This window comes from Anomaloglossus baeobatrachus, chromosome 8 (assembly GCF_048569485.1).
Source record: "Anomaloglossus baeobatrachus isolate aAnoBae1 chromosome 8, aAnoBae1.hap1, whole genome shotgun sequence".
Lineage (NCBI taxonomy): Eukaryota > Metazoa > Chordata > Amphibia > Anura > Aromobatidae > Anomaloglossus > Anomaloglossus baeobatrachus.
In genome coordinates, this window is record NC_134360.1 from 215358942 (window position 1) to 215385509 (window position 26568).

General features: G+C 44.6%; 1 protein-coding gene across 1 annotated transcript in view; it reads right to left on the reverse strand.

Moving 5' to 3' along the window:
• Nucleotides 1-2044: 2044 nt before the first annotated feature.
• Nucleotides 2045-26568, reverse strand: part of LOC142249432 (histo-blood group ABO system transferase 2-like) — a 59010-nt gene continuing 34486 nt past the window's right edge. The window contains exons 3-5 of the mRNA XM_075321086.1: nt 13421-13552; nt 4420-4548; nt 2045-2813 (exon numbers count right to left, since the gene is read on the reverse strand). Coding sequence (XP_075177201.1) covers nt 2129-2813; nt 4420-4548; nt 13421-13552 — 946 coding nt within the window. The 3' untranslated portion in view covers nt 2045-2128. The remainder of the gene's footprint in view (nt 2814-4419; nt 4549-13420; nt 13553-26568) is intronic.

The window sequence follows — 26568 nt, forward strand, 5'->3', positions numbered from 1 at the left end:
GGGGGCACCGGGTCATACAGCGGCCGTGTAATCTGTGCCAGATCAGTGCAGCTCCTCTCACAGAAAGGAGCTGGCTGCTGATCTGCCAGGTGGCCGTGGGCCCTAAGCTGCCGGCAAGATAGAGAGGGTGCTGCACCACTGTATGTCACTCAGCGAAAGCGTGTGTGTGCTCGTAGAGGGCTGGGAATTACCGTATCCTGAGCGGGGGTGCTCGTCCAGAAGAAAAGTCCAGGTACCGATGGATGAGTGAAGGAAATGAGGGACCGCACTCCGTACCGCTGTGCAGGAATCTTTAGTTTATTAGACGGTGCAGGGTAAAAAGCAGGAGACGAGCTGTGAGCTGGCTCCCAGGTAGAGGACGACAGCTGTTTCGCCTAACTAATTAGGCTTCCACAGGTCCATATGTGGAGCTACAACGGCGCCCCCTATATAGGAGTGCTCACAGGTGCGTCGCATGCCACATAAAAACATACATTTTTTATTGTTTTGTATTGTGGCATGGTGTGTTCCATGTTTTATATGCACATTACATTCTCCTGTGACTCAGATGTAACAGAGCTGCAATCATCATGGGACCATGTGTGGATTACATCGGACCTGCAGGGGTGTTTTGGGGGTTAATAAAGTGGTGAAAGAGGGTGGCTTTTTGCATTTTATTTTAAATAAAGTGTTATTTTGTCTGTGTTTATTTCTTTTCATTTACAGATTAGTAATGTGAGGGTCTCATAGACCCCTCCCATTACTAATCTAGGGCTTAGTGGCTGTTGTGAACTGCAATTAACCCCTTATTACCCCGATTGCCACTGCACTATGGCAATCGGAAAGAGCCTGGTAAAGTGCCGGGACTGTCACATCTAATGAATGCGACAACCCTGGACAGCTGCAGGGTGCTATTTTTAGGCTGGGGGCTCAACCAGCACAGGTCTCCACAGTCTGAGAATACCAGCCCCCAGCTCTCAGGCTTTATCTTGACTGGGCATCAAAATTTGGGGGGAACTGCATGGAATATTTGCACAGAATGCATGATGATGAGGCTGATCACCCCTGAGGAAGCAGTTCAATACAGCATTCTGTGCAAATATTCCAAAAAAAGCAAAACATACGTTGGGGTTACTTTGTCTGCTAGGGAGGGAGTTTTCTTGACTTATGAGACATGGGTTGGACATAGACTTTTTTATGAGAGTGGCACCTAAACAAAAAAAAAACACTGAAATCTCAATCTCTCTGTCATGTGCCTTCCTCTCTATTGTTACAATAGGCATGACATTCTTCCTACAGTTACTTTAAAGATAAATTAAAAAATGTATAAAATTTTCCAACTCACCTTAGCAAACAAACATATGCATAATGTTAGAAGCAATAACATTGTTTGCTTTTTGCACTCTGAAGGGTGCTTTACGCGCTGCGACATCGCTAGCGATAGCTAGCGATGTCGTGCGCGATAGCACCTACCCCTGTCACTCATGCAACATTTGGTGATCGCTGCCGTAGCGAACACTATCACTACGTTAGCGTCACAAGCACATACCTTATCAGCGACGTCGCTATGACCGGCGAACAATCCCTCCTTCAAGGGGGAGGTGCATTTGGCGTCATACCGACGTCACTGCAGCGTCACTAAGCGGATGCCCAATAGCAGAGGAGGGGTGGAGATGAGCGGCCGGAACATGCCACCCACCTCCTTCGTTCCTCATTGCCAGTGGACGCAGGTAAGGAGATGTTCGTCGTTCCTGCAGCGTCACACACAGCGATGTGCGACGCCGCAGGAGCGACGAACAATCAGAGGCATGCACCACCAATGATATTTGGAAAAGGAGCGACGTATCAACGATTTTAGACGTTTTTGCGATCGTTGCACGACGCTCCTTGGTGTCACACGCTGCGATGTCACTAACGGCGCCGGATGTGCGTCACAAACACCGTGACCCCGAAGATATATTGTTAGCGATGTTGCAGCGTGTAAAGCACCCTTAAGTATCATGAGCACATAAAAGATTAAATATAAAGTTCAGTGTCCTTGTTGGCAGTGGCCATAAACCCCCTTATAGCACGTGACACAAGGCTAGAACAGCTTCTAGTTCTTTACTAGAGGAACACATGACATATTTCATCTTTACATAACAGCATCTTAGTTCCTCACTTCTTGATGGTTTTTGGGTACTGCTAAGAATCGCTTCCTCTTGATGAACTCCTCATTACCGAGGCCATTGGCCCAGAGATATTCGGGGGACAGTACCTTTGTAGGCTTAATGTACACCAGATATCTGTTGAGATGAGATTCCTCCTGCCACACAGCTTCAATACCTTTTTTCTTGTCCTCCATAATACCTTTCTGGCATTCCTTACTAAGTTTGTAAATTTCCTCCACTTTTCCACCATACAGAGCTGCCATGTAATAGAAGTCTCCTTGTCCTTCTGGTATATATGCTGCAGAAATCGGTCTACGCTCATATGTAAAGTACTTTGGTTCAGCAAGAAAATATCCTGGGTGGAGTGTAGCTACCAGGTCTCCAAGTATTTCGACTCCTACGTGATCGGTGAATACCATATCTACATCAGCGCATACAAGGTAGTCTATCTCATTGGGCATATACTCCTTGGTGAAGATCGTGAGGGTATCCATTCTTCTCATTGACACGTCCTGCCAGCGTTGGTCAGCAATCACATTGTGCAGTTGCAAGATGCGACCATCAGCTACTTTGGGTTTAACTACATTAGTGACATTGTCAGTGAATACGTAGTACGTAACTTTGTGACCAACCATGAAATAACGTTCTGCAGACTCCAAGAATGGTAGAAGGAATCGGATATACCTGGAAGGAATAATTGATTTTATTATATACAAATATTATATAATATTAGGCTTTAACCTGAAATTACGTAACAATACAAAATTATCTGACTTCTAACAATTGATATCATCACTGTAATTTATATCTTCCCAATCTAATAAATAAATTAAAAAAAAATCTCAACAATGCCACCTAGCAGAGATAACTACAATAAAAGTCAATGTAAATTAGATATCTAATGGAAGGTAGCCCATCTAACAAAAGCTGCATACTTATAAAAGATTAATGTCCTGGAGGAGAATATAGTTGTTTTCCATCTCAGTTTACCACAATGTATTGTTGACAGATAAAGATAACCCAAGTCTTTGAAATGTACAAGACTCAATAGCTGAAAAATACAATAGTGCCTGAAAGAAAGAGGAAACAGAACCACTAAAAGGATGAATGGTATCACACAAATAATGTACACACCATTAAAACCTATGGATTGGATGAGCTCTGTATCAACCCCAATAAACAGCTATAGAAGACAGATAGGGTACACATAGGGGGAAAAGCATGAAGTACTTATTGGATGAATCAGGTAGGAGTTCAGCAGAGCTTTCAATAACAAAACCACAGAGAAGTATAAGCCACCTGCTTGCAATCTCGGCTTGAAGGAACTGAAAATATCACCAGCATCTGTCCAAAGACAGGAAAGGATATTTAAACACCAAGTGAACAGTGACAATTAACAGCTGGGTGGAAGGCGAGCTCCTGTTGGGTCTAAAAGGGAGGGAGATGAATCCAGCAGGAAAGCTATACCAATGAATACTGATAGCAGGAACAATGGAAAGTCAGGGAGCATTCTGCACAGCCAGACGCTGTGACCTTCTATGGCCAGAAATCACATGACACACACGTGACACACCCATGACAATAACTTTGCAATCATCAGAATTGATCAAACCACAGAATAAAGAATGCCATGTCAGTTTTAAAATTAAAAAAAATCTAGAATTGCTGTTTTTTGTTCATTTTATTTCCATTCCAAAAAAATGCAACAACAAAAAATGAAAAAAGAAAATCATCATATGTACCAGAAAATGGTACCAATGAAAGCATTAGCTTGCCGCGCAAAAAGTAAGTCCTGAAATAACTGTTTATTGAAAAGAAATATCATTAATTTATAGAGTGATCATATTGTAGGGGAAAAAGGTTTTTCAATTTTCAAAAAGTTTTTATTGTAGAAATGTAAAAGAAAAAAACGTAAATAAATCTGTATAAATGTAGTATAATTTTATTCATACTGACAAACTATAACAGTACCATTTAAAATATGTATGGTGAATACCGGAAAGTTTAAAATTGTTGATGTTTTTATATATTCCTAACCATAAAATTAATAAGACTTTGTCACTAGCATCGTTTTGCAGTACATGTAACTTTGTACTTCTAAACAAATAGAACTCATCACCCCCACCCAAAAAAAACCCCCCAAAAAAATAGTCCGTCATACTGTTTTGCAGCCAAAAAGTAAAATTAAAAAGTTATTGAACATCTAACGCAACAATTAAAAAGTAAAAAAAAGGACAAAAGGAGGCTTTGTGCATTGTGAATTAACCATTAGTTTCCAATGTATACTTACTTTTTCACAGCAAATACAAACAATCCAATTCTTGTACTGTTGTGTTGGTTATCTAATATGTTAATGTCATATATTCCATCCCAGATAATTGGGGCGAGCCAAGGAGTGAGAACATTGAGACCCAATTTCCTATTAAAAAAAAGGGAAGGATGTAAAAAAACAGCACATACCACACTTCCCATATATATGCATTTCTACATTAGTCTGTCTTACATAGAGAGGTTTTAACATTGTAGAATTATCAATAGTAAGGCCGGTGTCCCACTTGCGATTGCCTCGCGTGTATTTCGCGCGAGTCTCGCGTTGCATCACCCATCACGGACTCACACTCTCCCCACAGGAGCAGGTCGGTTGCATGCATCTCTATGCAGCCGACCCGCTCCTGTGAGGAGAGTGTGAGTCTGTGATGGGTGATGCAACGCGAGGTAATCGCACGTGGGACACCGGCCTAATTAAAAGAGTTGTCCCATTTCAACTGCTACCACCATGGCCTGCAGCGTCTCCAGACTTGTCTCCCATCGAGCATGTGTGGTATGTCACTGGTATGCATTTGCAAAGGGAGTTGGCAGCAGCAGATCTTGATGATTTGTGTGCTCAAGTCCATTCAGCACGGCAGAACCTTCCTCAGACAACCATTAATAATCTCATTGACAGCAGCAAAGGTGTGTGTGTATTTCTGCGTGTTGTGCTCATACCCGATAGTCAATGAGTGAAGATGTTTTTTAAATTTTGTTTAGATGTTTCATCATTGGCACACGTTTTTTGATCCTGTAATTTCCATAACTCCATTACTTTTTCTTCTTGGTGTTGTAATTTCAATATTGTGGAGTGTAAATTACTATTGCTTTTACTTCATGTACATGTTCTTGTTAAAGGGAACCTGTCAGGTGCAATATGTACCCAGAACCACGAGCAGTTCTGGGTATATATTTCTAATCCCTGCCTAACTGTCCCTGTATACACTAGCAAAGATAAAGAGATCTTTAGAAAAAACATTTCTAAAGGTCCTTCATTATATGCTAATGAGCGCAGGGAATAGTCGTAAGTGCGTTAGTTCCCTTGGCTACTCAGCCCCCTTTAGCATATAGGCGCGCCCCTTTGGGTGTTCTAGTGTGTTGCCCAGGGATAGGGGGTACTCGGAACCGGGCCAATGGGGTCGCTTCTAGAGGTATCATGGTGGCGTGACCTGGTCTGTGATTCCAGGCTCCACAACAAAAGGGGAATATGTAAAGGGAGATTGTCTGTGACGCCACCCGTGGGTTGCGGCGATGAGATGGCGGCACCGTCGCTGCCTCTGGGGACCGTGCCCGGGACTGATGGTGTGGGGCAGCAAGGTAGGATACCCTCCACGGGTAGGGGAGTTGTAGTCCCGGGGCCTAATTGGGAGTTGTGGTGGTGGCAGGGATTGCAGGGAGTAGGAAACTCACAGTTCGGTTGTCCTGGTGTTGGATGAGGCTGCTTTCATGTGTAAGGTCAGGAAACACACAGTCTGTTTTGTCAACCAACTTGCCAAATGGCCGGTCACCTTTGGCAGGTGTTTTCGAGTCCCACACCATGATGTACAGACAGGGCCCTTCTTTCCACACTCTCTGTCTGTCTCTTTCTTGTCTGGACTAGTCTGTTTGAACGGCCTCCGGACAGATTCACCACTCTCAGCACCGGCGGGCTACAACCCTGTCCCGGTCGCCTTAGGATCCTCGCGACCGGATCTCCGTCGCCTGTGGCCCTCACAGCCACCTAGTCCGGTAGTCCAGGGCTCCAACCCCAGCTACCACCTTCTCCCGGGGAGCTCCAAGCTTCCCCTGTCAGCGCTTCACTGACTACTGCACAACTGAAACTAAAACTCTCTCCACTGCCTTAGTTCCTCTCGCCCCCATCCCTTTTTCCTGAGGAGGGGGTGAGTAGGGCCTGATTGGCTCGTGTACATCTGTGTGGGGATTGTGTAGCTGCCAAGGAGGATTAACTCTTTCTGTGACTACCTGGTTTTGCCAGGGCGTCACACTAGCATGCTAATAAATGTGCAGAATCAGAGGTATGGTCGCACTCACCTCTCTGCTGCCACTGCGTCCGACGCTGGATTTTGGCACAATGTGCATGATCCCCAGACTACCGGTCATGTGCACTAAGAAGCTGGGTGTACGCGTCTCATCTTCAAATTGGTGTAGCGCGCATGACCGAAAGTGGCCAGAATTCTGAGGTGGTGCCATTGCCGATGATGACACTGGGCAATGGGAATTGATTAGCATGTTAGTGTCGCGCCCCAGGAGCGCTGATCCTGTTCAGGGACGCCACAGTGCTGGAGTTCTTCTGGTCACAAATAGGGTCAGGTTGACTTCTATGGGGGATTCGTGACGCCACTCTTGGTATTGCGGTCAGGGGTGACCGCCACTGCAGTTTTGGGGAGCGGTTGGGGCGGATGGTGGGTGCAGTAAGGTGACGTGGCCCCCCCGAGAGTGGGGCTGGCCCCAGTGCCCGAATGTAGCTGTGTAGTGCAGCAGAGCGCAGAGGAATCACACACGGAATGTCTTTCAGGGGTTTAACTCACGCTTAGATGTTGCAAGTGAGCCAATCCGGGCGATGCTGTGATTAAGCTGCAGGAGAACCAGGTACCTTCAGGCTGTATCCAGGGGTGACTACCGACTCGCCTTCCTAGCCCTCGTTGTTTGTAGTGACCCAGACTTGAAGTCCTACGGGGTCACCCAGGAAAGTCGCCTACGCCTGTTCTCCCCTTTTTCGGCCCGTTTGCGGGCAGCTTGGGCCAAGTGACTCCAGCTACTTGCCTCTTGTCACTATGGGCCCTCTCGTTGCTGCTGTAGCTGCGGACTCTGTGGTGTTTTCGTGGAGGGCATGAAGTGCCCCCACTTACAGGTTTAGCAGGCCAACTCAATGGGCCCCTGCTCTGGGGATCTGCAACCCCGTGCGGGCAGGGTCTACTGGCAGTCTCCTTACTCAGCCACCTCACTGCGCTCCGGCCTCAGGTGGTTTTCGGGTGGCACTACCAGGTAGCCCTTTCTCCCCCGCCAGCAGTCACTGCACCTGCGGTGTCAGACTAGTTTGACTCCTCACGTCTGCACTCTGTGCTGTCTTCACTAACTCTGACTCGGCTCACTACTCTTCTCCCCACTGTGCCTGCCTCTGCATCCTAGCAACCAGCCTCTCTACCACACCCCTTGAAGTGGAGATGGAGGCCACGCCCCCTCCTGGATTCCCCAGGGGTCCCTTCAAAGGTCCATGTGGGAGACCTGGCTACTACGTGCCTGTGTGTGTCTACACCCTGGTCAGCCTTCAGGAATACCTGTATTGTACCCACCCAGCATGGGTAAAGTACTCAGTAGTGCCTGACCAGGACAGGGGCGCCACATTAGCACGTCCCTGTGGGTGGGCTAACATGTTAAAAGGGTGGAATGAGCACAGGAACAAACACTCTTGCGACTATTTGCTGTCCTCATTAGCATATCATAAAGGATCTTTAGAAATACTTTTTCTAAAGATCTCTTTATCTATACTACTAGATACAGGGACAGTTGGGCAGAGATTAGCAATATTCACCCAGAACTGCTCGTGGTTCTGGGTGCATATTTCACCTGACAGGTTCCCTTTAAGGGTAAGAGGTTATATGTGCATCTACACGTTTTTTAGTCTATTTTATGTTTTTGTTGGGTGATAGGTGGTTAATATATTGATCACAAGATTAGTCGAGTACAGTCCATCAGGGTTTTTAATGAAGTCTTGAGTAAGAACTGGATATGATGAAAACTCTGTAGGCGTTTTATTGGTGTTTTTATTGGAATTGATAGTAAGGCTGGAAGATTCATAATTGGAATGGTCAGTGTGCGGAATAATCTCAGCTTTATATAGTTACATTATAATATATCGTCATGGGATGATACAAGTAAATGATCGGAGCTGGAACACCAGACACATCCAATGACCTTTATGGTGCAAAAAAAAATCCTCTGTCATTTACCTGCAGGAAGTATGATTTGTTGTAGGATTCTCATTTTCAGACTGTAATGGTCATGTCACACACAACGACAGCGATGACGACGACGCTGCTAAGTCACCATTTTCTGTGACGTAGCAGTGACTTTGCTAGCAATGTCGCTGTGTGTGACATCCAGCAACAACCTAGCCCCTGCTGTGAGGTCGCTGGTTGTTGCTGAATGTCCTGGACCATTTTTTGGTCGTTGCTCTCCCGCTGTGAAGCACACATCACTGTGTGTGACAGCGAGAGAGCAACGAACTGAATGTGCAGGGACCACGGAGCCGGCTTCTGCGGATGCTGGTAGCCAAGGTAAATATCGGGTAACCAAGCAAAGGCTTTACTTGGTTACCCGATATTTACCGTCGTTACCAGCGTCCGCAGCTTCTTGAAGCTGGCTCACTGCTCCGTGCACATGTAGCCAAGGTACACATCGGGTAACTAAAAGCAAAGCGGTTTGCTTATTAACCCGATGTGTATGTGACGCCCTGGACTAGCCAGGTAGTCACAGGTAGGCCCTTGCACAACAACCGTCCCCTAAAAAGGTGTCACCAGCCAATCTTAAAACCCTAGTCACCTCCCGCAGGGTTTGATGGACACACCAGGGGGCATGCCCAGGTGGTTGGACACGCCCGCCAAGGAGTTCACAGGCCCTGAGGCAGGAAAAACACACAGAGAGTCGGAGTTAGAGTCTGAGAGTGGAGTGGAGTGAAGGTCAAGTGCAGAGGCAGACCTATGCCCAGGTCTGCCACAGTCTAATGACAGGTGTCTGGGTCGGAGCCCAGTCACCTCTGGCTAGGAGGCAGACGGTGGCCTCAGCCTGCAGGAGCCGGGAAGACGGCTCGGTGGAACTGTAGGGGACCGGGGCAGGGTAGTGGCCCGCGGTGCCGAACCGGGGAACCGACTGGAAACCGGAGCGCAAAAAGGGGGTACTCAGACTCTGAAACTCCGTCCAGAAACCAGTGGACCCAGTTAATTAACTGATTGAGGTCTGGACTTTAGGTCCTTTCCCACCCAAGTCCCGACTGAAGACAATAGTCCACCGAGAGGGATAAAAAGCCACTGCTCAGGCAATGAGATCCCACGGGCCAGCGTCTGTGGGCAAACGGGCTCTCCCGACACACAACGCCAGGGAGCGGGCTCCTGTTGCTGAAGCACGGGCTGTCCACAGCTACAAAGAAGGTGCAGGAGAAAGGTGGAGACCACCAACCCGAGTGGGGGACCAGACCACCATCATCTTGGTTTACCAGAGACTCTTGTGCATCTGTAATAGTGAGTACAACTGTGCCCTCGGGCCACGCATCGCCCTGCACCGCCAAGCACCGACATATCACACCAATCGGGTCCCGGGGCCGTCACCCCTGCCCACGGAGGGGTTAACAACGTTGCTGCACAACATCTTCCCCGGATGCCTATTAAACAGCAGTGGGAGTGTTCACATTCACCACAACCTGTGGGTGGCATCACGAACTCAAACAAAAACCACGGCCCTGACCGTAACCTTAACCCCCTCAAAGCGCCAGCCCCTTTCAGAGCGAAGTGACCCCCGGTCCGGAGGCGCTCGAGCCACCCACAAACGAGCCCGGATATGAGCGGCTCGGCTGCGGCCGAGCACGGGGTGGTACATGTACTCTGGCTACGAGTGCAGGGAGCCAGCACTAAGCAGTGTGCGCTAGTAACCAAGGTAAATAACGGGTAACCAAGCGATGCGGTGCAAGTTATAATGCAGTTTACGGAATTGTATGTCAGCTATATACAGTTGAAACCAGAAGTTTCCATACACTATCTATAAAGACACATGTCCAGGTTTTTCCCTCCACTCTCTATAAAGATATATCTGCAGGTTTTTCCCTCCACTCTGTATAAAGACACATCTGCAGGTTTTTCTAACTATCTGACATGAAATCAAAACCGTTCCCATTTTAGTTCAATTAGGAAGCAAAATTATTCCTATTTGCCAAATGCCAGAATGATGAGAGAGAGGATGTTTTAAGGCATTTTTATTACCATCTGCAAAGTCAAAAGTTTCCATACACCTCATTAGTATTTGGTACCATTGCTCTTACACTGTATGATTTAGTCAAATGTTTTGGATCTCCTTCCACAAGCTTCTCACAATAGTTGGCAGGAATTTGGGGCCATTCTTCCTGACATAACTGGTGTAGCTGAGCCATGTTTGCAGGTCGCCTTGCTTGCACCGGCCTTTTCAGCTTGGCCCATAAACTTTCAATAGGATTGAGATCAGGGCTTTGTGATGGCCACTACAAAACATTGACATTTTATCCTTAAGCCACTTTGTAACCAGTTTGGCCAATGCTTCAGGTCATTGTCCATTTGGAAGACCCATTTTGGCCCAAGCTTTAAGTTCCTCGCTGATGTCTTGAGATGTTCTTCAGTATTGCCACATAATCTTCTTTTCTCATGATGCCATCTATTTTGTGAAGTGCACCAGTCCTTCCTGCAGCAAAACAACCTCACAACATGATGCTGCCACCCCCATGTTTCACAGTTCGGATGGTGTTATTAGGCTTCAAAGCTGCTCCCTTTCCCTCCAAATGTAACAATGGTCATTATGGCCAAACAGTTCAATTTTAGTTTTGTCAGACCACAGGACATGTCTCCAAAAATTAAGGTCTTTGTTCCTGTGTGTATTTGCAAACAATAATCTGTTTTGTTATGTTTATTTTGGAATAATGGCTTCTTCCTGGCAGAGTGGCCTTTCAGACGATGTTGATATAGTACTCGTTTCACTGTGGATAATGACACAATCTTACCAGCTTCCGCCAGCATCTTCACAAGGTCTTTTGCTTTTGTACTTTAGTTGCTATGCATGTCTGTCAATAGCACGTTCATCTATCGTACATAGAACCCATCTCCTTCCTGAGCGGTATGATGGCTGGACGTTCCCATCTTGTTTGTACTTGTGTATAATTGTTCGCCCACAACTATCAGTGATTGATGGCGGCATTTAAGACATTAACTGCTGTGAGTCGAGCATAGCTCTGCTTGCTCCTCATAAAGTAACACAGCCTGCATCTGCTGGGTAAGATGTGGCCTCAGCTCCTCTGTCCTCTCCATACATAGGGAGCCAATACACTGGTAATGAGTTTAAAGCACCCCTCATGCCTTTTTTGTTTATTTTTCAACACTGGAAAGGGCTTTAACTCTATGCCCCCTGACTCCTGTCATATACCCACCTTCTGGCAGCTTCACCTTTTACCAATGCCTCTTTGGTCTCACTGCTCCATCTTGTGTCCATAACTACTGTCTACCAATCAAAAAAGACTGCTGGAACACCATTGTCAATGTGAACAGGGTGCTAGCCAAAAAATACACAATCTATTTGAAGTGAAAGCTGCACACCAAATTCAGAGAAATATGGACAAGCATAACTGCTTTATGATACATAAGGAATGAAAAATACAATTAGCCATATGAGAAATTGAAAAAATTTAAAATGTGACATTGCATAACTGCTGAGGACTATTTGAAAAAAAAAGAGAGATTTAGCTAATGTATTAATCAATTCATTACTGCCCCATAACCAACTTCACGGTAATCTCTTATTTATGGGATCCCTAACCAAACGTTGCCTCTATATGCGGTTAAAACCTGCTTGTGTGCATGGGTATCTAACCAAATGTTATCTTTATGTGCGGTTGAAACCTGCTTGTGTATGGGAAGCAAGGGACCTGGCTATATAGGAAATTGAATAAACATAGCTAAAGGGCGGGACTGGGTTCTCAGCCAGAAAAAAACTGCATAACAATCAAAAAAGACTGCTGGACCACCATTGTAAATGTGTGCTAGCCAAAAAATACACAATCTATATGAAGTGAAAGCTGCACACCAAATTCAGAGAAATATGAACAAGCATAACTGCTTTATAATACATAAGGAATGAAAAATACAACTATATATATGAAAAATTTAAAAAATTTAAAATGTGACATTGCATAACTGCTGAGGATTATCTGAAAAAAAGAGATATTTAGCTAATGTATTGATCAATTCATTACTGCCCCATTACCAACTTCACGGTAATTTCTTATGCAATGTCACGTTTTTTGAATATTGGCACCAGATTAGCTTTGCGCCAACCCGGTGATAAAGACCCTGTTATTTTTGAGACCTTTAATATTACAAATAATGGTCTGTCTATCATGGTCCTTAATTTCTTCTCTATTTGGGGGTGTATGCCATTTAGGTCCAGTGTTTTGTCTATTTAAAGTGTTTGAGATAACGCCATACCTCCTGCTAGGTTAAACAAGTAACATTTAATGGAGAATTTATGGCATCGCTGGTCATGACAAAATGAATGGTGTCAATCAAAACTACAACTCATCTCATAAATATAAGCCCTCATATAGTAAAGCTGAAAAATAAAAAAGTTATGGGTTTTGGAAGAAATGGAGGGGGAATCGAAAGCGGAAAAATATAAAATTGCTTTGTCAGGAAGATGTTAAAATACCAATTAGTGCCCCATAAAAGACACGGTCTTCCTATTGCAAAGACAGCCATGTAAAGGTTCTTTACACCTAACCTGAGAGCAGCATAATGTAGGGGCAGAGTTCCTGATTCAAGTGATGTGTCACTTACTGGGCTGCTTAGTGTAGTTTTGATAAAAATCATTGTTTAATCAGCAGTAGATCATCATTACAGGACTACTAGGTGTGCTGCAGGTAGTCCAGCATATTCATGAGCTCTTTATAACTGCTAGATCTGCAAGCAGAAAAAACATTGATTTTATCAAAATGACAGCAAACAGCTCAGTAAGTGACACATCGCTGGAATGAGGGTTTCTGTCTTTACATTATGCTGCTCGCAGATCAGGCAGCACAATCCTGGTGACAGATTCCCGTTAAGTGACCAACATCTGTTCTACAATATTATGCCTCCACAGCATCTGACAATTGTCCCAGACTGTGAAGTGACAGAAATAGAGTTTTCACTTTACATTCTGGCTATTTATTCATTTATTACTAATTAATTTATAACACATATCCATGCATGACTTACCTCTTATTTGCAGTATTAAGAAGTAGTTTCCTCTCGCAATGCTCCAGTTCTATAGACTTCTCCACCACTTTCTGTGAACAATCAATAGGTGGTTCTTGTTTGGATGCAAATGATAATTTTGTGTTCTGTATGCTGTGAATGAGAGGAAAAGGAAAGCTATTAATAAAAGCACATGCTTCAGAAAGAAAATGGTTGCTCCTGCAAATAGCATGGCTATGTAAAGACATAGAAATCTGCTTTGTGCTGTCCCTCTGTTATTGCCACTAAAAAAGTATAAGGGCAGCTTTGCACGTTGCGACATCGCAAGCTGATGCTGCGATGTCGCACGCGATAGTCCCCGCCCCCGTCGCAGGTACGATTTCGTGTTATAGCTGGCGTAGCGAAAATTATCGCTACGCCAGCTTCACATGCACTCACCTGCCCTGCGACCGTCGCTCTGGCCGGCGACCCGCCTCCTTCCTAAGGGGGCGGGTCGTGTGGCGTCATAGCGACGTCACACGGCAGGCGGCCAATAGCGGCGGAGGGGCGGAGATGAGCAGGATGTAAACATCCCGCCCACCTCCTTCCTTCCGCATATCCTACGGAAGCCGCGGTGACACCGGTAGGAGATGTTCCTCGCTCCTGCGACTTCACACACAGCGATGTGTGCTGCCGTAGGAGCGAGGAACAACATCGGACCGTCGCGTCAGCTTAATTATGGATTACGCCGACGCTGCACCGATGATACGATTACGACGATTTTGCGCTCGTTAATCGTATCATCTAGGCTTTACATACTATGATGTCACCTGCGATGCCTGATGTGCGTCACTTTCAATTTGACCCCACCGACATCGCACCTGCGATGTCGTAGTGTGCAAAGCCTGCCTAAGTATATTGATGACTATCCATTTTTACAAGCTATGAGTGAAGAAATCCGCATTGTGTTATCTTTCTGTTATTGCTCCTAAAAAAGTATAAGTATATTGACGACTATCCATTGTTACAAGCTAGGAGTGAAGAAATCTGCATTGTGCTGCCCTTCTGTTATTGCTCCTAGAAAAGTATATTGACAACTATTTCTTTTTCCAAGCTATGAGTGAAGAAATCTGCATTCTGCTGTCCTTCTGTTATTGCTTCTAAAAAAGTATAGGTATATTGATGACTATCCATTGTTACAAGCTATGAGTGAAGAAATCTACATTGTGCTGTCCTTCTATTTTTGCTCCTAGAAAAGTATATTGACAACTATTTCTTTTTACAAGTTATGAGTGAAGAAATCTGCATTCTGCTGTCCTTCTGTTATTGCTTCTAAAAAAAATATAGGTATATTGACAACTATCCATTGTTACAAGCTACGAGTGAAGATATCTGCATTGTGCTGTCCTTCTGTTATTGCTCCTTAACCTCATAACGACGGCCGTACGACTTAAAGTGGCGGCAAAACAGGGTACTTATTCTGTTCCGCCGCTTTAAAGCGGCGGGCCGAAAAAACCCTGTAGCGCCCCCCAGCGACCGAAAATCTCGGGGGTTTCAGCTACCAGGGGCAGCTGAGACCCCCTAGATTATGAATCGGGGTGTTTTTTTTGGACCCCGATAATGTGATCGCCGGTATACACCGTATACCGACGAACACATGAAAAAAAAAAGAAATGACCGGTAAAACTGATCTCTTTTTCATCTGACGTGATCAAACATGTCAGATGAGAAAGAAATATAAACCCCTAGTGCCCCCAAAGCCCCCGGTACCGGAGAGTCCCCCCCCCACCCCTACCCCCCCTCCGGAAGTCAAAATGGCGCCGAAGCGCACAGAAAACTGCCGCCGCCGGCTCTGCATTAATTTCCCTCCGATCTGAAATGATCAAACATTTCAGATCGGAGGGAAATGTCCTCCCCCTGACCCCTCCTCCGGTACACCAGAGCCCTCTGGTCCCCCGGAGCCCCTCCGGTTCTCCAAAGAGCCCCCCGTTTTCCCCGCCGGAGCATGCAAGATAGTGGCGCGCAGCGCACAGTAACGCACGGCCGCATTCATCCTGCTCTTTCTGCCGCATGTGACACGTCACATGCGACAGAAAAGTTGTCGCCAGGTCTCCCCCCGTCACCCCCCGTCACCCCGCGTCAGCCCCCGGTCAGCCCTGTTACCTGGCTTCTGCTCTGTCGCCGCGATCACTCCACCTTAGTGATGTGTCGGTCGCGAACGATCCGACACAAAGATCCGGCTCCCTGCTGTGAACGACAGGAGCCGGATCACCAGTGTGAGCCACTAAAAATATCTAAACGGCTCTTTTCGACGTCAAACCTGGCCCACCCGCGACTAAACTCCGCCTACTCAGCAATCTAATTGGCCGCTTGTAAGTGGGCGGGGCTTAGCTGCGGGTGGGCGGGGCTTTGGCGGCGTCACTATAATCTTAAATATGTGTTCACCTGGGGTGAACACATATTTAATAAGGAGCCGAGAACGAGCTGAAAGATCCGGCTCTTTTTGGTGAACGGAGCCATAGGAACCGGCTCACCAAAAAGAGCCGGACTGCCCATCACTTCTCCGCCTCCTAGAAAGCTGGCAGCGCATGCGCAGACAGCGGCTGTCAGCTGGATCCTTGCAAGCAGGGACGCTGACCTCGCTGCTGCACTGTGGACCGGGGGAGAGTGAGTGCAGTAATCTGCAGCCACACTCCTCACATGGAGAGCCTGCTGTTCTAGAAAATGGGGGGTACGTTCTGTGAGCGTGCCCCTCATATTCTGGAATGAGGTTACTGCAGGTCACTCTGCCCTAGGTTGGACCGGGGCAGTGTGAGTGCAGTATTCTCAGATTACTGCACCCACACTGCTCATGCAGAGCTTGCTCTTCCAGAAAATGGGGGATACGTTCCAGGTCTAGAGCCGTCGAGGGACCTCCAAAATGGGCTACAGCGACCGGAATTTGTTTATTTTCAATAAATTGGTGAAAGAGGAATGTCTCGGGGAGTTTTTTTTCAAATACATTTTTTTTTGTGTTTATTTTTTTCTATTACTGACTGGGTTAGTGATGTCTGGTATCTGTTTAGATGCCGTGACATCACTAACCCCAGGGCTTGATGCCAGGTGACATTACAGCTGGTATCAACCCCGTATATTACCCCGTTTGCCACCGCACCAGGGCGCGGGATGAGCTGGGGCGAAGCGCCAGGATTGGCGCATCTAATGGATGCGCCACTTCTGGGGCGGCTGCGGCCTGCTATTTTTAGGCTGGGAAGAGTCCAATAACCATGGCTCTTCCCACCCTGAGAATACCAGACCCCAGCTGTCCGCTTCACCTTGGCTGGTGATCTAATTTGGGGGGGACCCCACGTTTGTTTGTTTGCTTTTTTTTTTAAAAAAAACGCCTGGGGAGCCCTCCAAATTGATCACCAGACAAGGTGACACTGTCAGCTGTGGTTTGCAGGCTACAGCTGTCTGCTTTACCCTAGCTGGCTATCAAAAATAGGGTGGACCCCACGTCGTTTATTTTAATTATTAATTTTTTGGGGGGCTAAATACAAGGCTAGGCACCCTTTAGTGCCACATGAAAGGCACTAAAGGGCGCCAGCTTCGAATATGCAGGGGGGTCGGATGTTATATATGTTTGACATCTATCCATTCATCCATTGTAGCATTTTAGGCTGTGTGCCCACGATCAGGGTTTGCAGCGTTTTAGGCGCAGTGTTTTCCCTGCATCCATAACGCTGCGTTGTGCAGTAGAAGCACAGTGGAAGGATTTTTAGAAATCTCATGCCCACTGTGCTTCTTTTCTCCGCAGCATACACTGACCTGTGGTGCAGCTTCCTGAGCCTCAGCATGTCAATTTATGCTGCGGAGACAAGAGTGTTCTCTGCAGGTAGCATATAGCTCCACAGCAGCCTGAACCCAAATCGTGGGCATTGGCAGCTGCGTTCTCCCGTGGACAACACTCACATCTCTGCAGGAAGGCTGACACTGTGTACTAGACGCCGTGTCGCTGGATCATGGCCACATAGCCTAACAGTGAGAAATTTGTTTCTACAGCAACATTTTTGTGAAGTACCTGTGGATTCAAAATGCTTACTATACTCCTGAATAAAATCCAGTTTCCAAAATGGGGTCACTTGTGGGGGGTTTCTGCTGTATAGGTACCCAAGGGGCCCTGCAAATGTAAACATGGTGCCCGCAATTTATTTCAACTTTTCCAGAATTCAAATGGTGCTCCTTCCATTCCAAGCCCTCCCATTTATCCAAACAGAGGTTTTTGGCCACATGTAGGGTATCCCTGTGCTCATAAGACATTGTATAACAACCTGTTGGGTCCACGGTTTGTTGTTGCCTCTTGAAAAAGTAAGAAATATGATGCTAAAGCAACATTTTTGTGAAAAAAATGAAAATTTTCAATATGGCAACCTAAGCTTATCAAATTCTGTGAAGTACTCTTGGATTCAAACTGCTCACTATACACCTAGATAAAAGCCTTGAGGGGTCTAGTTTCCAAAATGGCATCACTTGTGAGGGGTTTCTTCTGTTTAGGTACCTTAGCGCACCTGTAAATGCAACATGGTGCCCACAATCTATTTCAGCCAAATTTGCTTTCCAAAATTCAAATATTGCTCCTTCTGTTCCAAGCCCTCCCATTTGTCCAAACAGAGGTTTCTGACCACATGTGGGGTATCGGCGCGCTCATAAGAAAGTGGGGAACAAGTTTTGGCGTTCATTTTGTTGTGTTATTTCTTCTAAAAGGGAATAAATTTGGGTTAGAGCAACATTTTTAGGTAAAATTAAATTTTTGCTTTTTTTCATTCCACATTGCTTTTGTTCATGTGAAGCACCTGAAGGGTTAATAAACTTCTTGAATGTGGTTTTGAGTACTTTGGGGGGTGCAGTTTTTAGAATGGTGTCGCTTTTGGGTATTTTCTGTCATCTAGGCCTATCGAAGTCACTTCAAATGTGATGTGGTCCCTAAAAAAATGGTTTTGTAAATTTTGATGTAAAAATGAGAAATTGCTGATAAACTTTGAACTCTTCTAACTTCCTAACAAAAAAAAATTTTGTTTCCGAAAATTGTGCTTATGTAAAGTAGACAAGTGGGAAATGTTATTTATTAACTAATTGTGTCACAGAAATCTCTGGTTTAACGGTATAAAAATTCAAAAGTTGAAAATTGCTAAATTTTCAAAATTTTTGCCAAAATTCAGTTTTTTTCATAAATAAACGCAAAAAATATTGTCCTAAATTTGGTACTAACATGAAGTCCAATATGTGACGAAAAAACAGTCTCAGAATCACCGGGATCCGTTGAATCGTTCCAGAGTTATAACCTCATGAAGTGACACTGGTCAGAATTGCAAAATTTGGTCTGGTCATTAAGGTGAAAATTAGCTCCGTCACTAAGGGGTTAAAAAGTATAAGCATATTGACAACTATCCATTTTTACATTTTCTAATATTTATGTTGCAAAATTGCACAAAATTGTGAATGTTACATTTGTACCCTGACCTGCTCCTCAGACATCTGTCTCTGTCACCATGGACCACCATATTCCTCCTGCGTTAGGTGATGGTCATAGAGAAGATGATATGGCCAATACTGCTAGGCAGTACTGGTGTGGCTGGGACTCACTGGTTTGTATCCTGGCATTTGTCTGTATAATTTGTATAGTAATACTTTATATTATTTGGTATATTTAAATAATAAAAGTGATTTATTAAAAAATGTAACATGGAACCGCTTCAGTTGTTTAACCCGTTCACGCCTGGGCAATTTTCCACTTTTGTTTTTTGTTTTTTCCCTCCCCTTCTTCCAAGAGGCGTAACTTTTTTATTTTTCCATGATGGCTTGATTTTTTTACAGCACTAGTTGTACTTTTGAATGATACCATTCATTCTGTCACATAGTGAACTGGAAAAAGGGAAAAATAATTCCCAAATCCAGTGAAATTGCAAAAAAAAGTGCAATTCCACAATGTTTTTTTGAGGGTTTTTTTTTATTTAACACATTCACTACATGGTAAAACTGACCTGGCAGCATGATTGCCAGATCAGTATTAGTACTTAAATACCAAACATATATAGCTTTTTTTTCTTCGGGTTGTGAAAAAAAAAATCAGAAATATGTCCAAAAATCCCCCAAAAATGTTGCATTTGTGGCTATTTCCCAAGACCTGTAACGTTTTAATTTTTTGGGCTCTGGGTCTGTGTGAGAGCTTATTTTTGTGCTTTGAGCTTATGTTTTTCCTGATACAATTTTGGGGGAGAAACCAGTTGTTGATCGCCGTTAATTGCATTTTATTTCAATGTTGCGGCGACCAAAAAAGCATAATTCTGGCGTTTTTACTTTTCTCTCATTACCAATCAGATTAATTTATTTTATTTTATATTTTAAAAAAGCGGACATTTTTATTTAGGTTGTGAAAAAAATTCAGAAATTTGTAAAAAAAAAAAACAAACAAAACAATTTTTGCTTTTGTTGCTATTTCTCAGGACCTGTAACGTTTAATTTTTTGATATCTTGGTCTGTGTGACAGCTAATTTTTGTGCCTTGAGCATATGTTTTTACTGATATCATTTTGGGGTTGGTCACGTTTTATTGCATTTTATTGCAATGTTACAGCGACCAAGATAAACATTTACAAAGTGGTTAAAAGAAGTATCATTCATTCCTAAGCCGCCCGATCTTTATACTTCACCCTATAGAGAGATAGGTGGAGCTGGTGAAGCCTCCGCAAGAACCACGGCAAAGATGTCGTCTAAGAAAACCAATCATTTGTGTTTTCCTGAAACTGCTGTGCTTGGTAAAACTAAATTTTTTCAGAATTTTGGAGTTTTTAAAGACAATTTGTAGCACTTCCACTCAGTTCCTGCTCACTTTTCACTCCAAAAACTCATTGTGAACATGCTGTAAAGAAGTGACCTGCAATTTCTTTTCTCCCACCAAATATGTTTCAAAACATGAATCAGAAGAAAAACAGTCAAGTGACTAACCATATTGTTGGGGTGGACATTACCGGTGTTCTCTAGTTGCCTGCTCCTGACCTAATTGATATGGATCAAGAGCATGCATGAAAGAATAGTATCAGACAAAGTTGGATGTAAACTCTCCTTGATCAGAGAAAGGGACAGCTCCAAAAACAGGCTTTATTTTAACAGAGCAACAGCTTATATAAACAAGGGAAAGGGACATGGTCAGCTCTACAGTGGACATGCTCAAATGTTTCCACTAGCAGTAGGTTGGTCCATGAGGTCATCAGTGGGTTGGTCCAAGAGGTCATCAGTGGATTGGTCCATGAGGTAATAATAATAATAATAATAATCTTTATTTCTATAGCGCCAACATATTCCGCAGCGCTTTACAATTCAGGAGGATCATATACAAACAAGTAACAGTTATAGAAAATACAATATTTAGAGGGGAAAAAAGACAACGCTGCTCGTGAGAGCTTACAATCTACATTGAGATGGGGGGGGGACAAGGTACAAGTGCTTATTTACAATGACAATCAAGCCATCTCAAGGAAATGGGGAATAGATAATGGCTTCCTGGACCAATTTGCCAGAACCTTGAAATGCATTTGGGTGCCATGGAGTTTGAAGTGGGGTTATGTTGTGAGAACTTGTAGAGGGACTATGTGAATTGGATTTGATTAGGGAGTGTGATAGGCCACCCTAAAAAGATGCGTTTTTAGGGTGCGTCTAAAGCCGAGTAAGTTGTGATTCGTCCTAACTTCTTGGGGTAGAGCGTTCCAGAGGATTGGTGCAGCTCGGAAGAAGTCTTGGATCCGGGAGTGGAAGGTTCGAATTAGTGTGGATGTTAGTCAAAAGTCATTTGCAGAGCGTAGAGAACAGGTGGGGTGATAGACAGAGAGGAGGGTGGAGATGTAGGGGGTGCCGCACTGTGGAGAGCTTTGTGGGTGAGAACAAGCAGTTTGAATTAGATCCTGTGATATATGGGCAGCCACTGCAATGACTGGCACAGAGCAGAGGCATCTGAGTAGCGGTTAGCCAGATAGGTGACCCTGGCTGCTGCATTAAGGATGGACTATAGAGGAGAGAGTCTAGTTAGGAGGAGGTCAATTAATAGAGAGTTACAGTGGGTTGGTCCATGAGGTCATCAGTGGGTTAGTCCATGAGGTCATCAGTGAGTTGGTCCATGAGGTCATCAGTGGATTGGTCCATGAAGTCATCAGTGGGTTGGTCCATGAGGTCATTAGTGGGTTGGTCCATGAGGTCATCAGTGGGTTGTTCCATGAGGTCATCAGTGGGTTGGTCCATGAAGTCATCAGTGGATTGGTCCATGAGGTCATCAGTGAGTTGGTCCTCTTCTCCATCTCGACATTCCTTGCATACCAGTGCAGGGTTGAAGAACAGGAAATGGCAGCCATCTTTAGATCTGTGTCACATGTATCTATCTATACAGGCTTATGTAAAGTGAAATAATATACTTTATGGGTCATTTCTCATAATCTTTTACGGCTCAAGGTTAATTAAGTATTTGATCAGAATTATCTCTAGATAGTCCTCTTTAACAATATGAACAATAGAAATAAATAGAATGACTCTTTCAAGTGTTTTTAAGAGATTTTTCAAGGGTGTTTTGGATTGGACCAACTCCAAAAGACTCCTCAACAAACTGTGTACACATAGCCTTACCTTACCTTACCTTAAGCTGGTGTCACACATAACGACGACGACAACGATGTCGCTGCTACGTCACCATTTTCTGTGACGTTGCAGCGACGTCCCGTCGCTGTCGCTGTGTGTGACATCCAGCAACGACCTGGCCCCTGCTGTGAGGTCGCCGGTCGTTGCTGAATGTCCAGCTTCATTTTTTGGTCGTCACTCTCCCGCTGTGACACACACATCGCTGTGTGTGACAGCGAGAGAGCGACGAAATGAAGCGATCAGGAGCCGGCACTGGCAGCTGCGGTAAGCTGTAACCAGCGTAAACATCGGGTAACCAAGGGAAGACCTTTCTTTGGTTACCCGATGTTTACGCTGGTTACCAGCCTCCGCTCTTGCTGCCAGTGCCGGCTCCTGCACTGTGATATGTGGCTGCAGTATGCATCGGGTAATTAACCCGATGTATACTGTAGCAAGGAGAGCAAGGAGCCAGCGCTAAGCAGTGCGCGCGGCTCCCTGCTCTCTGCACTGTGACATGTAGCTGCAGCACACATCGGGTTAATTAACCCGATGTGTGCTGCAGGAGAGCAAGGAGCCAGCGCTAAGCGCGGCTCCCTGCTCTCTGAACTGTGACATGTAGCTGCAGCACACATCGGGTTAATTAACCCGATGTGTGCTGCAGGAGAGCAAGGAGCCAGCGCTAAGCGCGGCTCCCTGCTCTCTGAACATGTAGCACAGCGACCTTATGATCGCTGCTTCTGCTGTGTTTGACAGCTAAGCAGCGATCATAACAGCGACTTACAAGGTCGCTGTTACGTCACCGAAAATGGTGACGTAACAGCGACGTCGTTGTCGCTGTCGTTTAGTGTGACACCAGCTTTACTAAAGAATGTCACTATGATAATGCACCACTTGATACTACTCACCATTTTTATGTTTGCTTTCTACGAGGAGCATTTAATCTGAACTCTCCAATTAGTGTCTATACAAAGCAACATTCCAGCTAATCATTTCTGGCTAGTGATTCCACTGATACAATTAATTAACAGCTACTAAACAAAGTCATTTCAATCTATTTCCCCATAATGAACAGTAAGGAACTCCAACACACTTTATCAAAATGTCAATCTTAATAATTAAGTACTTTTATCAGGAAACGGATTGTAGATGATGTGATTTATTTCTGAGCTCTTCAATGGAAATCTCCTAGTAAGGTGTATGAAAAAAAAAACAATTGTAATATCAAAAAGCCCCTATGAACAGATATAAGGCATAAAAGGGTTCATAAAAGTCAAGACCACCAAAGAAATAAATTCATAAAAAATATATATTTTATTGAAAAAATTAATTTGTTAAAAAATCCTTTATGGAAATAATCATGGTAATAAGTGGGAACAATAAATATTTATAGAGACAGGGTTACTCCAATAAAGACAAAAAACGAGGTAATAAATATCAGAGGGACCACTAAAGGCAAATGTTAAAACTCCATCCAAAAATAATCAATAAATATGGAAAAAACTGCATAGTTAAATAAAAGAATAAATAAATAATTACCAATGCATATTGTAATAATTGTATCCCAGTGGCAAAAAATCAATATAAATAATAAAGTGCAATAGTGTTTGATAGAACTCCTAATGGGGATACTGCATCAAAGTTTAAATGTGGAGTAAAGGAGGATGTAATAAATACGTAATGCAGGGTCCGTGAAACTCGTCTGTCCTTAGCCCGACGCGCGTTTCGTCTAGCATTGACTTTCTCAGTGGGGTAGTGTGTAGGAATGGAAACTACTTTTCCTCCTTTAATCTAAACTTTACGTTAAGTTTCCACAATGCATTTTATGTGAGCTTTTGACGCAACGTCTTCCAGTTCCAGCACAGTGGATAGGGTTTAAAGAAATCTCCGGCCCACTGCACTTCTCTTTTATTCTGTAAACTAACCTGCAGTGCGAGTTTCAAATCCACAGCATGTCAATTTCTCTTGCAGGTACGCTGCGTTTTATGTAAAGATTTTCTCTATAGAATTGCATAAGATGCGGAAAATCTGAATGTAATAAATCATCGCTTTTTATTGCGTATTTTTAAGGAGTTGTACTAACAAAAAAACACAATTCTAGCATCCTGATTTGTTTTCTTTATGTTGTTTACCATATGGGTTAACTGATTTTATATTTTGATAGATCGGACTTTTAAGGACAACAACGTCAAACATATTTATTTTTTAGTTTCTATGTATTTAACTTGGGAGAAGTTTTTTTTTTTTTTAATATTTTTTACAACTTTATTTTTAAATTTGAGCCTGAGATCGTTTGATCGCTTATACTATATACTGCAATACCATTGAGTTTCACAGGCGTGCCAACATGAAAGCAATGGGAGCCTTTAGCAAGCCCCCACCTGTCATGGTTGCTGAAAGGTGCACATGATAGCTGATGCATGCATGCAGCAGCAAAACATTCCATTTAAATGACACTGTCTGAGCTTGAAAGCAGCATGTAAATGGTTAACTGCAGTTGTCAGCACTCAGCTCTGTTTTCTGCTATATGAGACATATGTCTATCTCAGGACAGATGCAGATGGGTGTATTTGCTTGATCTAACAAAAGATCGGATTGCACTAGGACAAATGTTAAGACGGCGTCACACGCTACGATATATTGGGCGATATGTCATCGGGTTCATGGATTCTGTGACGCACATCCAGCATCGTTCAAGATATCGTAGCGTGTGACAGCTACGAGCAACTGTTAACGAGCAAAAATACTCACCTTATCGTTGATGGTCGCCGAGCATGGACAGCACGCTTCAAATCATCCCACAGATTTTCAATGATATTCAGGTCTGGGGACTGGGATGGCCATTCCAGAACATTGTAATTGTTCCTCTGCATGAATGCCTGAGTAGATTTGGAGTGGTGTTTTGGATCATTGTCTTGCTGAAATATCCATCCCCTGCGTAACTTCAACTTCGTCACTGATTCTTGCACATTATTGTCAAGAATCTGCTGATACTGAGTTGAATCCATTCGACCCTCAACTTTAACAAGATTCCCGGTGCCGGCATTGGTCACACAGCCCCAAAGCATGATGGAACCTCCACCAAATTTTACTGTGGGTAGCAAGTGCTTTTCTTGGAATGTCGTGTTTTTTTGCCTCCATGCATAACGCCTTTTTGTATGACCAAACAACTCAATCTTTGTTTCATCAGTCCACAGGACCTTCGTCCAAAATGTAACTGGCTTGTACAAATGTGCTTTTGCATACCTCAGGTGACTCTGTTTGTGGCGTGCTTGCAGAAACAGCTTCTTTCGCATCACTCTCCCATACAGCTTCTCCTTGTGCAAAGTGCGCTGTATTGTTGACCGATGCACAGTGACACCATCTGCAGCAAGATGAAGCTGCAGGTCTTTGGAGGTGGTCTGTGGATTGTCCTTGACCATTCTCACCATTCTTCTTCTCTGCCTGTCTGATATTTTTCTTGGCCTGCCACTTCTGGGCTTAACAAAAACTGTACCTGTGTTCTTCCATTTCCTTACTATATTCCTCACAGTGGAAACTGACAGTTTAAATCTCTGAGACAACTTTTTGTATCCTTCCCCTGAACAACTATGTTGAATAATCTTTGTTTTCAGATCATTTGAGAGTTGTTTTGAGGAGCCCATGATGCCACTCTTCATAGGAGATTCAAATAGGAGAACAACTTGCAAGTGGCCACCTTAAATACCTTTTCTCATGATTGGATACACCTGCCTATGAAGTTCAAAGCTCAATGAGGTTACAAAACCAATTTAGTGCTTCAGTAAGTCAGTAAAAACTAGTTAGGAGTGTTCAAAACAAGAAATTGATAAGGGTGCCCGTACTTATGTGTTACATCTCGTGGCTCTCCTGAGGCAAGGACTGAGGCAGTCTCCCATTCCTTGCCTGCCACGAGCGCTCCTGTTCATTAGCGCCAAAGGTCTGCCAGACTGCAGGAGATACCTTCTCAGAGAGACAGCAGAAGGGTGACACCTAGTGGTTCTCCTGTTACAAAGAGTGAAGCGGTCTCCCATTCCTGGCCTGCCGCAGACCCTCCTGCTCAGCGGCCCCGAAGGTCTGCGAGGTTACGCAATGTGCAGAGGTTTACTGCTCAGGGAAGCAGTGAGACTCCCGTTATCTCTGCACATTGTGAGACCGAGGATCCCACCTCTATTTCCCAGAGGCAGGAGGGTGAGCATGTGCAATGCGTGGTGGGTTCTGATTCGCCCACTGATGTCACACGGCTTGATGACAAGGCAGGTGACGTGGTGAATCCTGACTGGCCAGGCTGGGACGTCGTGGACCCTGATTGGGTCAAGTCCGTCATCTCCGCCTCGCGCCCGCCCTTGGGTGGAACGACACCTCCTTAAAAGCTCCTCCTGCCATCATGGCGGCGCGCGACCGTCCTTCTATGTTTGGATGTCTGGCAGCGTGCTGCCACGCCACTGCTCAGGCATTACTGTGTTTTGTGGGCTTGGCCCTTGCTGCTTAGGCAGCACCTGGTTTGCAGGCCGTGTTCCTGCCTTGCTGCTCCGGCAGTATCCCCTTCAACAGGCC